The 12273-nt window shown below is 35.9% G+C and overlaps 1 protein-coding gene across 1 annotated transcript; it reads left to right on the top strand.

The window, feature by feature from the left end:
• The first annotated feature begins 1666 nt into the window (after positions 1–1666).
• On the top strand, positions 1667–11781 carry slc22a7a (solute carrier family 22 member 7a). Its single transcript, XM_067431084.1, has 11 exons — positions 1667–1912; positions 1992–2395; positions 3948–4051; positions 4497–4651; positions 8939–9107; positions 9618–9741; positions 9823–9929; positions 10006–10220; positions 10313–10421; positions 11107–11313; positions 11493–11781. The coding sequence occupies exons 1-11, from the start codon at positions 1765–1767 to the stop codon at positions 11578–11580; spliced, it is 1830 nt and encodes a 609-aa protein (XP_067287185.1). The 5' UTR covers positions 1667–1764; the 3' UTR covers positions 11581–11781.
• The last annotated feature ends 492 nt before the right edge of the window (positions 11782–12273 follow it).

The following is a 12273-nucleotide window of genomic DNA, read 5'->3' on the forward strand; positions in this document are numbered from 1 at the left end:
CACATATAACAGAGATTCCCAAACTCTTCTGTCAGCCAACACCCCCCCTCCCCCCTTTTTTTTTCAAGTAGCCCTGAGATTTTAAGTAAATATTTGAGTCATTTAACAACACAGCCATGTTATCACAGTTTTCTGATGTCTTTAAATGGTCACATGGCATTAATACAAATGGTACATGTCCGATTTATAAAAACGAATGAGTCAGTCAACTTGCTTGTGTTACCCGTTTGAATCAGACTTAGACAATGTTTTACTACTGAGTTTGCAACTGTATCGCAAGTCACAACTTTGTTTAATAAATGAATGATGTAATTCTAAAAAAAAAAAAAAAAAAGCACATTGTATGTACACTCACCTAAGGATTATTAGGAACATGTGTTCAATTTCTCATTAATGCAATTATCTAATCAACCAATCACATGGCAGTTGCTTCAATGTATTTAGGGGTGTGCTCCTGGTCAAGACAATCTCCTGAACTCCAAACTGAATGTCAGAATGGGAAAAAAAATGTGATTTAAGCCATTTTGAGCAGGGTTGTTTGTGCCAGATGGCCTGGTCTGAGTATTTCACAATCTGCTCAGTTGCACATTTCTAGAGTTTACAAAGAATGGTGTGAAAAGGGAAAAACATCCAGTATGCGGCAGTCCTGTGGGTGAAAATGCCTTTTTGATGCTAGAGGTCAGAGGAGAATGGGCCGACTGATTCAAGCTAATAGAAGAGCAACTTTGACTGAAATAACCACTTGTTACAACCGAGGTATGCAGAAAAGCATTTGTAAAGCCACAACATGCACAACCTTGAGGCGGATGGGCTACAACAGCAGAAGACCCCACCGGGTACCACTCATCTCCACTACAAATAGGAAAAAGAGGCTACAATTTGCACAAGCTCACCAAAATTGGACAGTTAAAGACTGGAATTTTGCCTGGTCTGATGAGTCTCGATTTCTGTTCGATTTCCCGACATTCAGATGGTAGAGTCAGAATTTGGCGTATACAGAATGAGAACATGGATCCATAATGCCTTGTTACCACTGTGCAGGCAGGTGGTGGTGTAATGGTGTGGGGGATGTTTTTTTGACACACTTTAGGCCCCTTAGTGCCGAACGGGCATTGTTTAAATCTCACGGTCTACCTGAGCATTGTTTCTGCCCATGTCCATCCCTTTATGACCACCGTGTACCCATCCTCTGATGCCTACTTTCAACAGGATAATGCACCATGTCACAAAGCTTGAATCATTTCAAATTGGTTTCTTGAACATGACAATGAGTTCACTGTACTAAAATAGCCCCTACAATCACCAGTTCTCAACCCAATAGAGCATCTTTGGGATATGGTGGAACGGGAGCTTCGTGTCCTGGTTCCAAATCTCCATCATCTGCAAGATGCTATCCTATCAATATGGGCCAACGTTTCCAAAGAATGCTTTCAGCACCTTGTTGAATCAATGCCATGTAGAATTAAGGCAGTTCTGACGGCGAAAGGGGGTCAAACACAGTATGGTGTTCCTAATAATCCTTTAGGCGAGTGTACGGGTATATATAATTCTAATATAAATTGGCCAAAACTAGCAATACAACAAAAAAATATATATAAAAACTGTTCTCCTTTTCAAATTTAATTGTGGAACTAATGTATTTTCTATTTCCTCTCTCCGGCTAGTCAGGTGAGGGATAGTGAACTTTTAAGGCCTGGGATTCTTCTTTTTCTTGAGCTTACCAAGACAAAGACCTTGTTGTGTCTCATACAGGCTCTGAAAAGCATGACTGGGAACAGTGTTATGATAGCATATATTAATTCAGCACTGCTCATCTCATCAGCCTACTCTCCACTAGCTGTTTACTACAGACCTAACCAAGTGTGTCTCCAGAACAGAGCCAATTTCATAGAGAAGATATCAATTCTGATGGGTGAGTAGAACGTGCATTGCAAAAGAAACGAGAACAAAGACTGATATCATATCTACTTGGTAGATTATCTCATTTTCAGCTATGAGGTTCGAGGACGTCCTTCATGAAATTGGTGGCTTCAACAAGTTCCAGTTTCTGGTTCTATACATCCTGTGGCTCCCACGGGTCATCCTTCCACTGCATTTCCTGCTCCACAATTTCATCTCAGGTGTGCCACCTCACCACTGTGCCCTGCCTCACTTGGACGGCCGGTACACAGGTGACACAGAAAAGGACAGTGAAGCGGCACAGATTCTGGCTCTTGGAATCCCACGTAATGCAGATGGCTCCTACAGCTCATGCAAGATGTATCCTCTTCCCTTGGACTTTAACCCTAATTCTGACTTGTCCCTACTGTATGGAAACCGATCAAATGTGTCTGTGCCATGCCAGCACGGATGGGCATATGACCGCTCACAGTTCACCTCAACAACCGCCACAGAGGTAAGAATACAAGTTGTTTTCCTCTATTTCAGTGGTCTAAGGCCCCACTTTTTCAAAGACAACATTCGAAAGGCTCCAAAATATATCTTGTAATTCTGCTTTAATGACAAAGCTGCCCATTTTTATACTTTTTTATAAGGGCTGGGAAAAAATATTGATTTCTCAATTTTAATTTGTTCTCACTTTTACAAAATAATATAGATTCTTAAATCCAAAGAATCTATATTTTCTAAGAATACTAAGAATTTAATGAGATAAACATTGTAGCCGACCTCCCTCCAATACATTTTTCAAATGATTTCGCAATCATTTTTCTGTTTTACACTACTGATATGAAACAAAGTCTCATATTTGAAATTACGTCAGTTTTTTTTTAAACAAAATTTTAAAACAAATGTTTTGGCGTTACATGGCGCAAGATCGCTCTGCCGCGGCTCAACTCAAGAGAACCGGCAGCGCGGAATGCACATGAATGGATCTTCTCAGTAACAGTGCCAAATTAACATGAGTGAGCATCTGAAAGTGTGTTAAAAGAAACAAGACAACTTACCGAAATCCGTACCATGTCACATGAAAGAGCTCAATCAGTGTTTCAACCGCAGAAAGAAACAAGTAAAACATCTTGTAAAAATTTAATGTAGCCTACTGTCACATTTACCTCAGAAAAACCATATCCAGTGTCCATAAACTCGTTAGTATGCTAGAAAAAATTACTCTAGAGAGGAGCATTTTGCTAATTATATGCACCACACCAAATCGAATCGAAAATCGAATCAAATCAAAAGCTTGTGAATCGAAATCAATCGAATTGTGAAACTTTGAAATTGTGTCAATACCCGCCCTTTTTTAATGTAAAAGTGGCAATATGTTAAAACAAATGTAACAAAAAAAGTAATAATTAAAACAATTAAATTATAATCCATAATTCAATAAATATCAATAATTAGGTTCTTCAGGGTTTACACTTTTTATTTCCAATGAATTTGGGGATATTTAAATGAATTTTTTTTTTTTTACTAACAAATGTTCATTTCTAGTTTGACAATACTTTTTACAATAAACTATCAATGAGTGACAATACTCACTGATAGTTTGACAATTCATATTTATTATAAAAATGTCCAATAGTTTGCCAGGTCAATCAAACTAAAAATTCAAACAAATCAAACTTAAAATTCAATTCAAATTTTAATTTATAAGTTCAATTATATATCCAGGTTTCCTAAACCATGACAAGCCTGGTTGTTGAATAAATATGACAGTTGAATTATTTAAAATAAGAAATATGATGCCAGTTTGCAACTTGATTTGTAGCAGTTCTAGTTTATTTTATTTTAAAGCATGATTTTTCATCAAATTGGAAATAATTTTAAGCGAGTCCCCCATAGTTGAGAACCATGGCTCATGTCTTTATGTTCATGAAAATGTATTTATTCAATTTCATGTTGTTCATGGACTTTATTTTACCAGTTTATTCTGTATCAAATAGGGAAAAGAATAAGGATAAGTAATCTGCAAGGATTTTATCAAGTTGTGATGTCTCTTTTTCTAGTGGGATTTGGTATGTGACAACAAAAAGCTAAACCAAGCCCTTGCCACATTTTTCTTCATTGGAGTAACAATTGGTGCTATCATGTTTGGTCAGCTGGCAGATAAGTATGTTTGTTTGTATTAATATTATGTTTTAGAACATTTTGTCCATGCTATTTCCCCATGCTTTGTCCAATTATTTTCTACAATTTCTAACATCCATGGACCATATCCAAGATTCCTAAGGCTTAAAGTTGGTCACATGATTTTCCTTCAATAAAATGTCTTTACTCACATGTCTGAGGTTGAAAAATGATTAATTCTCCTTGATTAGTTCTGCATAGCTGATTTGTGCATATTCATAATCATTCTTTGCTTTCACAACAGTTATTTCTTGAGTTATTTGTCATGGAACATGTCACAGTTATACCCACATTCAAAACTGCTTACCTCTGGCTATTTGTGTAAAGAGCAAGAGGCGGAATGTGCACACTGTCACATGTGATTTTCTCTCTTAGAAAATGGTATAATATCCTTTGTGGTTAAATATATTTTTCAAATCACTCCACAGGTTTGGTCGTAAGCCAATGATTCAGGTGTCCTTTGTGGCCAGTGCTATTTTTGGAATCGTTGAGGCTTTTTCTACATCTTATGTGATGTTCGCCATAGCAAGAACATTGTGCGGACTTGCCTTGACCGGGATGTCTATCACCACGGTGGCCTTGTGTATCTATCAGTTTCTCATTTCTTTAATCTACAATCTCTCTAGTCAACATGAATTCAAAACTGATCCTATTTATTCTTTTGCGAACTATTCATTAGTGCATGCTGTCCAGTGTGTATACACAGAGAAAAAAGGTGTAAAAATTGTAACTTTAGGGACAACAGCTTGTCATGGGGGCAGTACCCTTAAAAGGACACATTTGTACCTTTTTTTACCACAAAAATGTTCATAGTAGTACCTTAAGGTATATATATATATATATATATATATATATATATATATATATATATATATATATATATATATATATATATATATATATATATATATATATACACTGTAAAAAGTAATTGTTGAATCTACTAAAGAAAAACTTGTAAAATTAACTGATTTTGGAAAATTTGTTGATTTAACTTGAATACACTGAGTATTGTGAACTTTTGGGTGGATGCGATAGCTAAACTATGCAAGTTTAGTACATTGTACTTAAGAATGTTGAGTGTGTTGTACTAAATGCATGTTCACACTGTTAAATCCAACAGCTGTTCTTACTAAGACTTTTTAGTAAACTTACTTAATGTACAATAATTAGAATTTACTTAAAACTATTTAGTAATCTGAACTGTTTGCATGCTATGCCTTTGTTACTTAGAAAATCCAAGTAAACATTACTTGACTGGTTTGAGTACCATTTTGCCAAAGGAAAAAAACACACACAAAAAACAGGTGGGCGGGCAAAAGATTGAGGCGGGGCAATTCTTAATAGACTTTTCACTCATTTCCTCCACTTCTGCAGTCATCGTTCTTCTTAGTTGCATTCACTCATTTTACAGTCATCTTGAATGTTATTAAAAATACAACTAAATACTTTGGGAAAGCATCACATAAGCTGACTTCATAAATTTATGTTGATTTCCTAAAATTTCTCACCATTACGGTGATAAGTGTTCCCTTTGGTTGGGCACTTGGAACTTAATTTATATTACTATAATTCTCTTCCTATTGATGCAGCAATGCAACACGAAATCACAGACTTCAAAGGAAGGGAAGTAATAAGAATATATATATATATATATATATATATATATATATATATATATATATATATATATAAAAATGTAATACCAATTAATGATATTTTAACATTTTATTGCTAACACTTCTGACAAATTTTTAATTGTGTTGATATAATGACTCTATGTTTGTGACAATATCCAACAAATTACCATGCTTGAGTCATACACAGACTTCAACATTCAGCGTGCAAAACACAACAATGGTAACATTTTTTTTTTTACACTTAATAAGTCCATTACAAGTTCATTTGCTGTCATTATTGGGGGTATACTGACAAAAGACAGCAAATAAAATGGTAAAATAAAGCCAAAAATAATAAAACAGAGTTACGATTGCCCTGTGATTAATTTATTCATGCTGCAATGCATTCTGGGAGTACACTTCCTCAGCTCACAGATAGAATTATGTCAACTTGAAGGGTTTAAGTAAGATCAACTTGATGCAATTAAGCTTACTTAACTGAGTGTTAAGTTCAGCTTACTTGAGAATTTTAAGGCAATCAGTTTCCACACATTCTTCTAGTAAAATGAACAAGCAGATATTAAAAGAACTAGTTAAAAGAACTATTTTGTTTGAGTTCTGCTTACAAACTCCAACTTATATAAGTTGGCTGAACTTTTGAAATTGAGTTACCTCTACAAATACACAAGATAACTCTACAAAGTAGTAGTAAGTATTATCAAGTCAAAAATGATGACCTAATTTGCTTGAAAATGTTGAGGCAATCAGTTTCCACAGCTTTTCCAAGTAAAGTCAACGTATTACTTTTTACAGTGTATATATATATATATATATATAGTGAGGAAAATAAGGATATATAGTGAGGAAAATAAGTATTTGAACACCCACTTAGAAATCATGGAGGGGTATGAAATTGTCATCGTATGTGCATGTCCAAGACATAATCTAACAAAAAAAATCCAGAAATTACAATGTATGATTTTTTTAACTATGTATTTGTATGATACAGCTGCAAAATGGTATTTAAACACCTGAGAAAATCAATGTTAATATTTGGTACAGTAGCCTTTGTTTGCAATTACAGAGGTCAAACATGTCCTGTAGTTTTCACCAGGTTTGCACACAGCAGGAGGGATTTAGGCCCACTCCTCCACACAGATCTTCTCTAGATCAGTCAGGTTTCTGGCCTGTCGCTGAGAAACAGAGTTTGAGCTCCCTTCAAAGATTCTCTATTGGGTTTAGGTCCGGAGACTGGCTAGGCCACGGCAGAACCTTGATATGCTTCTTACAGAGCCACTCCTTGGTTATCCTGGCTGTGTGCTTCAGGTTATTGTCATGTTGGAAGACCCAGCCTCGACCCATCTTCAATGCTCTAACTGAGGAAAGGAGATTGTTCCTTAAAATCTTGCAATACATGGCCCTGGTCATCCTCTCCTTAATACAGTGCAGTCGTCCTGTCCCATGTGCAGAAAAACACCCCCAAAGCATGATGCTACCACCCCCATGCTTTATATGGGGATGGTGTTCTTGGGATGGTACTCATCATTCTTCTTCCTCCAAACACATTTAGTGGAATTATGACCAAAAAGTTCTATTTTGGTCTCATCTGACCACATGACTTTCTCCCATGACTCCTCTGGATCATCCAAATGGTCATTGGCAAACTTAAGACGGGCCTGGACATTTTTAAGTTTAAGCAGGGGAACCTTCCGTGCAATGCATGATTTCAAACCATGACGTCTCAGTGTATTACCAATAGTAACCTTGGAAACGGGGGTCCCAGCTCTTTTCAGGTCATTGACCAGCTCCTCCCGTGTAGTTCTGGGCTGATTTCTCACCTCCATTAGGATCATTGAGACCCCACAAGGTGAGATCTTGCATGGAGCCCCAGTCCGAGGGAGATTGACAGTCATGTTTAGCTTCTTCCATTTTTTAATGATTGCTCCAACAGTGGAAATTTTTCCCCCAAGCTGCTTGTCAATTTCCCCGTAGTCCTTTCCAGCCTTGTGGAGTACAATTTTGTCTCTAGTGTCTTTGGACAGATCTTTGGTCTAGGCCAACCTCGAACAGGTGCATCTAATTTAGGATAATAAATGGAGTGGAGGTGGACATTTTGAAGGCAGACTAACAGGTCTTTGAGGGTCAGAATTCTAGCTGATAGACAGGTTCAAATACTTATTTGCAGCTGTATCATACAAATAAATAGGTAAAAAAAACAAAAAATGTGATTTCTGTTTTTTTTATTTTATATTATGTCTCCCACAGTGGACATGCATCTATGATGACAATTTCAGACCCCTCCATGATTTCCAAGTGGGAGAACTTGCAAAATAGCAGGGTGTTCAAATACTTATTTTCCTGTGTGTGTGTGTGTGTGTGTGTGTGTGTGTGTGTGTGTGTGTGTGTGTGTGTGTGTGTGTGTGTGTGTGTGTGTGTGTATATTATTTGTATATATCAATATGTACCTTTTAGGAGTAAAAAAGTTACAAAGATGTAATTTTAAGGGTACTGCACCAGTGTGTGACAAGCGTTGTTTACAAAAATGTTACAACTTTTGTATCTGTGTACATGTGTATATATACATACCATTTGGGGTCGGTAAAATTTTATTTTTTAAAGAACTCCCTTATGCTCACCAGTAAAAAATACAGTAAAACAGGCAAATTATTACAATTTAAATGACATGTTTTCTATTTAAATATAGTAAAATTAGTCACGTGATGGAAAAGCTGAATTTTCCTTTATGACATTCATTAATTTTTGTAACATTGCAGTCTTCATCTCCACGATTCTTCATGAATCATTCTAATACATTCTTTAAAAAAATGCTGGATTGTTTCAACCTATGGTCAAATATGGACAGACTCAACTGTTTGTTTGCATTTTTAAATTAACATTTTTGTCCATATTTGAAACAATCAAGTTGATTTGGTGCACAAGAAACATTTCTTATTATCAATACTGGCAACAGGTGTGCTGTTTTACTGGATTCTGGATGTTCTTTTTAGGATTCTTTGATGAATATAGAAAGTTCAAAATGTATTAATGTATTTAAAATGTATCTTTTGAAAAAAAAGAAAAGAAAGAATTCAAACTGACCATTTTTTTTTTCCAATTAGTTATTGGAATTAGACAAAATAGGTTGAGAAAATGTATCATGTTGCTTTAAATCTATCAAATTGCTGGTAAAACTCTACCAGATTATTCACACTATTGTTTTCAGCAACTCTTTCATTCTGCTCACTTTACAGGTATTGAGTGGACAGATGTTAAACATCGCACATTTACGGGTACCATCATCAGTCTCGGATGGAGTGTAGGGAACATGCTTCTGGCTCTTCTGGCATATCTCATCAGGGACTGGCGGCACCTCATCCTGGTGGTGACGTCACCCTGCCTTGTTGGCATAATTGCCTGGTGGTGAGTGGTGGAACTGCAAGTGAAACAATAACAGGTTAATGGAGGAAGAAATAATATGAAGGAAGAAAATATTGTCCAATTTCTATTTGAAACGAATTAACACATTTTTTAAAGGTAAATAATATTAAAATATTACAAATATTAATTTATTTACAAAAATCATAATGAATTTTTGTATGCCTCTAAATGTGCATCATGATTATAAGATGGTAACACTTTATTATGTTATAAGTAACTTTGAAACTACATGTCAACCAACTCTCAGTAGAGTTTTAGTAGACTGTCTTCTTAATATCTGCTAACTCTTCCTTGTGGTGCTCCCCAACAGACATAAGTGATAAGTAACTTTGCAAGTATGTTAACATTCTAACCCTACTAATACTCTACTCACACTCTGATGAGAAAGGTGTGTGCAACATTACTTAGTTATAGGCAACAGAATGCGTTAAAGGCACCATCAAAATAAAGTGAAATTGACTGTTTTGTATCCTTTACAAATCATCTCAAAAGGTGGATTCCTGAGTCAGCAAGATGGCTGCTGGCCAATGGCAGGGTAGAAGAGGCGCAGAAGTATCTCACTCAGTGTGCTAAGATGAATGGAAAGTACAATTACACTCATAAACTAGACTCTGAGGTAAAAAATCTAGCCAAGCTTTCATTCAATTTTTATCACATGCTTTATCTCTTCAATAAGACTGTCACCTATATACTATAGACCTTAAAGAAAATCACCATTGCTGAGGTCAACAAGAGCCATTCCTACCTTGATCTAGTGAGGACACCGAAACTGAGGAAGATTGTGCTTTTGTCAGGGATTTTCTGGTATGTGACAACCTTTTTTTTTCACGTCAAAAGCTGTGTTTTAAAAAAAATCAACAATCTTTATTTGAATTGACAGGTTTGCGGTTGCTTTTACCTACTATGGCATCAGCTTCAATATCACTGGCTTTGGTCTGAACATCTATCTCACGCAATTTGTCTATGGAGTCATTGAAGTCCCAGCTAAGGTTGGGACCTACTTCACTCTGGATTGGATTGGACGGAGAAACGGCCAGGCGTGGTCTCTCATTATAACAGGAGCTCTGATTGGACTAAACAGTATAATCCCAACAGGTACTCCTTCATTATGTATGCGACTATCACCTCTTTACCCATATTTAATGGTGGATATGAATTAATGAAGAATTGTGCTATTTCATCTGCAGAGTTGGCTGCTGTGCGAACAGGAATTGCAGTTATTGGGAAGGGATTCTCAGAGGCAGCCTTTACCATTGCCTTCTTGTACACATCTGAGCTCTACCCTACTGTACTCCGGTATTTATTTATTTATTTTTATTCTATTTTTTCTTTTTAAAGAAAAATCCAGAACAACACTTGTAAAGTTTTGGATGAAATGTTATTTAAAGGGTTAGTTCACCCAAAAATGAAAATTCTCTCATTAAATAATTACCCTCATGTCGGACACCCGTAAGACTTCCGTCAGTGAATTGCCGTGAATCAGTGTATTGATTCAGGATTTGGATCGCCAATGTCACGATTTCAGCAGTTTGGCATTTTGACACGTGATCTGAGTCATGAATCAATAGGCTGATTCATAACCGTTCGAATTATCGTTTTAAATTCGGCTCATCACTATAAAAGTCTTTATTTAGTATTTTTGCGCACAAAAACTATTCTGGTCTCTTCATAAAATGATTGTAGAGCCACTGTAGTGAGATGGGCTTTGTAACGACGTCTTTAGTGCCTTTTATGGGTCTTGAGAGAGGAAATGACATTAGTGTCAATGAAGGTCTTTCTGAGCCATCGGATTTCAACAAAAATATCTTCGGAAGATGAACGGAGGTCTCACGGGTGTCAAACCACATTAGGGTAAGTAATTAATGAGAGAATTTTCATTTTTGGGTGAACTAACTAACCCTTTAAGATTAAATGTTGCCAGGGTTTTTTAGTCTTTCATATGCCATGGATCCCCAAATATTATTCTCTGTACCTTTAATAGTCAGTGTGGCTTGGGCTACACCTCGTTTATAGCCCGCATCGGAGGTTCGCTGGCTCCCATGGTCATATTATTGGAGGACATGTGGCGCTTTGCACCGCCTCTAGTGTTCGCCACCACTGCAGTTTTCAGTGGATGTATGGTCTTCCTGCTGCCTGAGACCACCAATGTTCAGCTTCCAGAGAATGTTCTGGATATAGAGGAGGGGAGGTATAGTATCAGATCATAATATTCATTATATAAGGATGCCAAAATAGCTCTCTGCTGAAATTTGAAGTCACAGAAAATTACCTCCACAACCACTATTCAATACATATAACTTCATCTAATTATTAAAAATTGGTAATATTATAAAAATTGGTCATGTATTTTTGTATTTATTTTTTAAGGCACACAGTGTCCACAGAATCACAGAGCGATGTTGAACTCAATGAGATGAATTCAGCACCTGCGGTGTTACAAGAGAAGGACTCATAAAGGCAATACTGTCAGAAGAACAATGATTCCGTACAGTTCTACATCCCTGTGGACAGATGCGAATAAATGACATCCACTACAAGAGATTTGTGGTGCACAAGCGATTAAAAACGTTTGAGGTTTCACAAGACTAAAAAATAAGTAAAATGTCATTGAATTTAAAAGTTAACAAATTTAAATAAGGTGTTGTTGTTTTTTTGTTTTATCTTCTGTGGCTTGAAAACAAATAAAATATAATGGTGCAAATGTTTGCATGATTCTTGTGTTCTTCACTCTTAAAAATAAAGGTTCTTAAATGGTTCTTTTTGGCATCACTATGAAACCACATTTTTGGTTCTTCCTGGCACCTTTATTTTTAAGGGTGTTATGCATGAGTAGGTTATGGTAGGTTATGCATTTTTTGCTGTTGTTGTAAAACACCACTTTTAAAGAAACATTTTTATATTATGTAGTGTGAAGTCTGATGTTTGAGAAAATATAAGGGGTCACTAACTTCTTTCTTTCACTGTTTTACTGAAATGTGTCCTAAAGTATGAAAGAAAGTTCCTGCGCTTCAAATTCCTACGCTTTTAGAAACATTGATGAAAAAAAGAAGAAATATATATATATATATATATATATATATATATATATATATATATATATATATATATATATATATATAAATTAAGCCTGAGGTCTTATGTTTATTAA

Source organism: Pseudorasbora parva, chromosome 22 (genome assembly GCF_024679245.1).
Source record: "Pseudorasbora parva isolate DD20220531a chromosome 22, ASM2467924v1, whole genome shotgun sequence".
In the NCBI taxonomy this organism is placed as follows: domain Eukaryota; kingdom Metazoa; phylum Chordata; class Actinopteri; order Cypriniformes; family Gobionidae; genus Pseudorasbora; species Pseudorasbora parva.

What these genes read in the sequence shown, in the direction of transcription:
- slc22a7a (XM_067431084.1), top strand. Translation starts at nt 1,765, where the DNA reads ATGACTGGGAACAGTGTTATGATAGCATATATTAATTCAGCACTGCTC. An exon ending in GAAGATATCAATTCTGATGG is followed by an intron (nt 1,913 to 1,991) that starts GTGAGTAGAACG and finishes TCTCATTTTCAG; the next exon opens with CTATGAGGTTCGAGGACGTC. An exon ending in TATCACCACGGTGGCCTTGT is followed by an intron (nt 4,652 to 8,938) that starts GTATCTATCAGT and finishes CTCACTTTACAG; the next exon opens with GTATTGAGTGGACAGATGTT.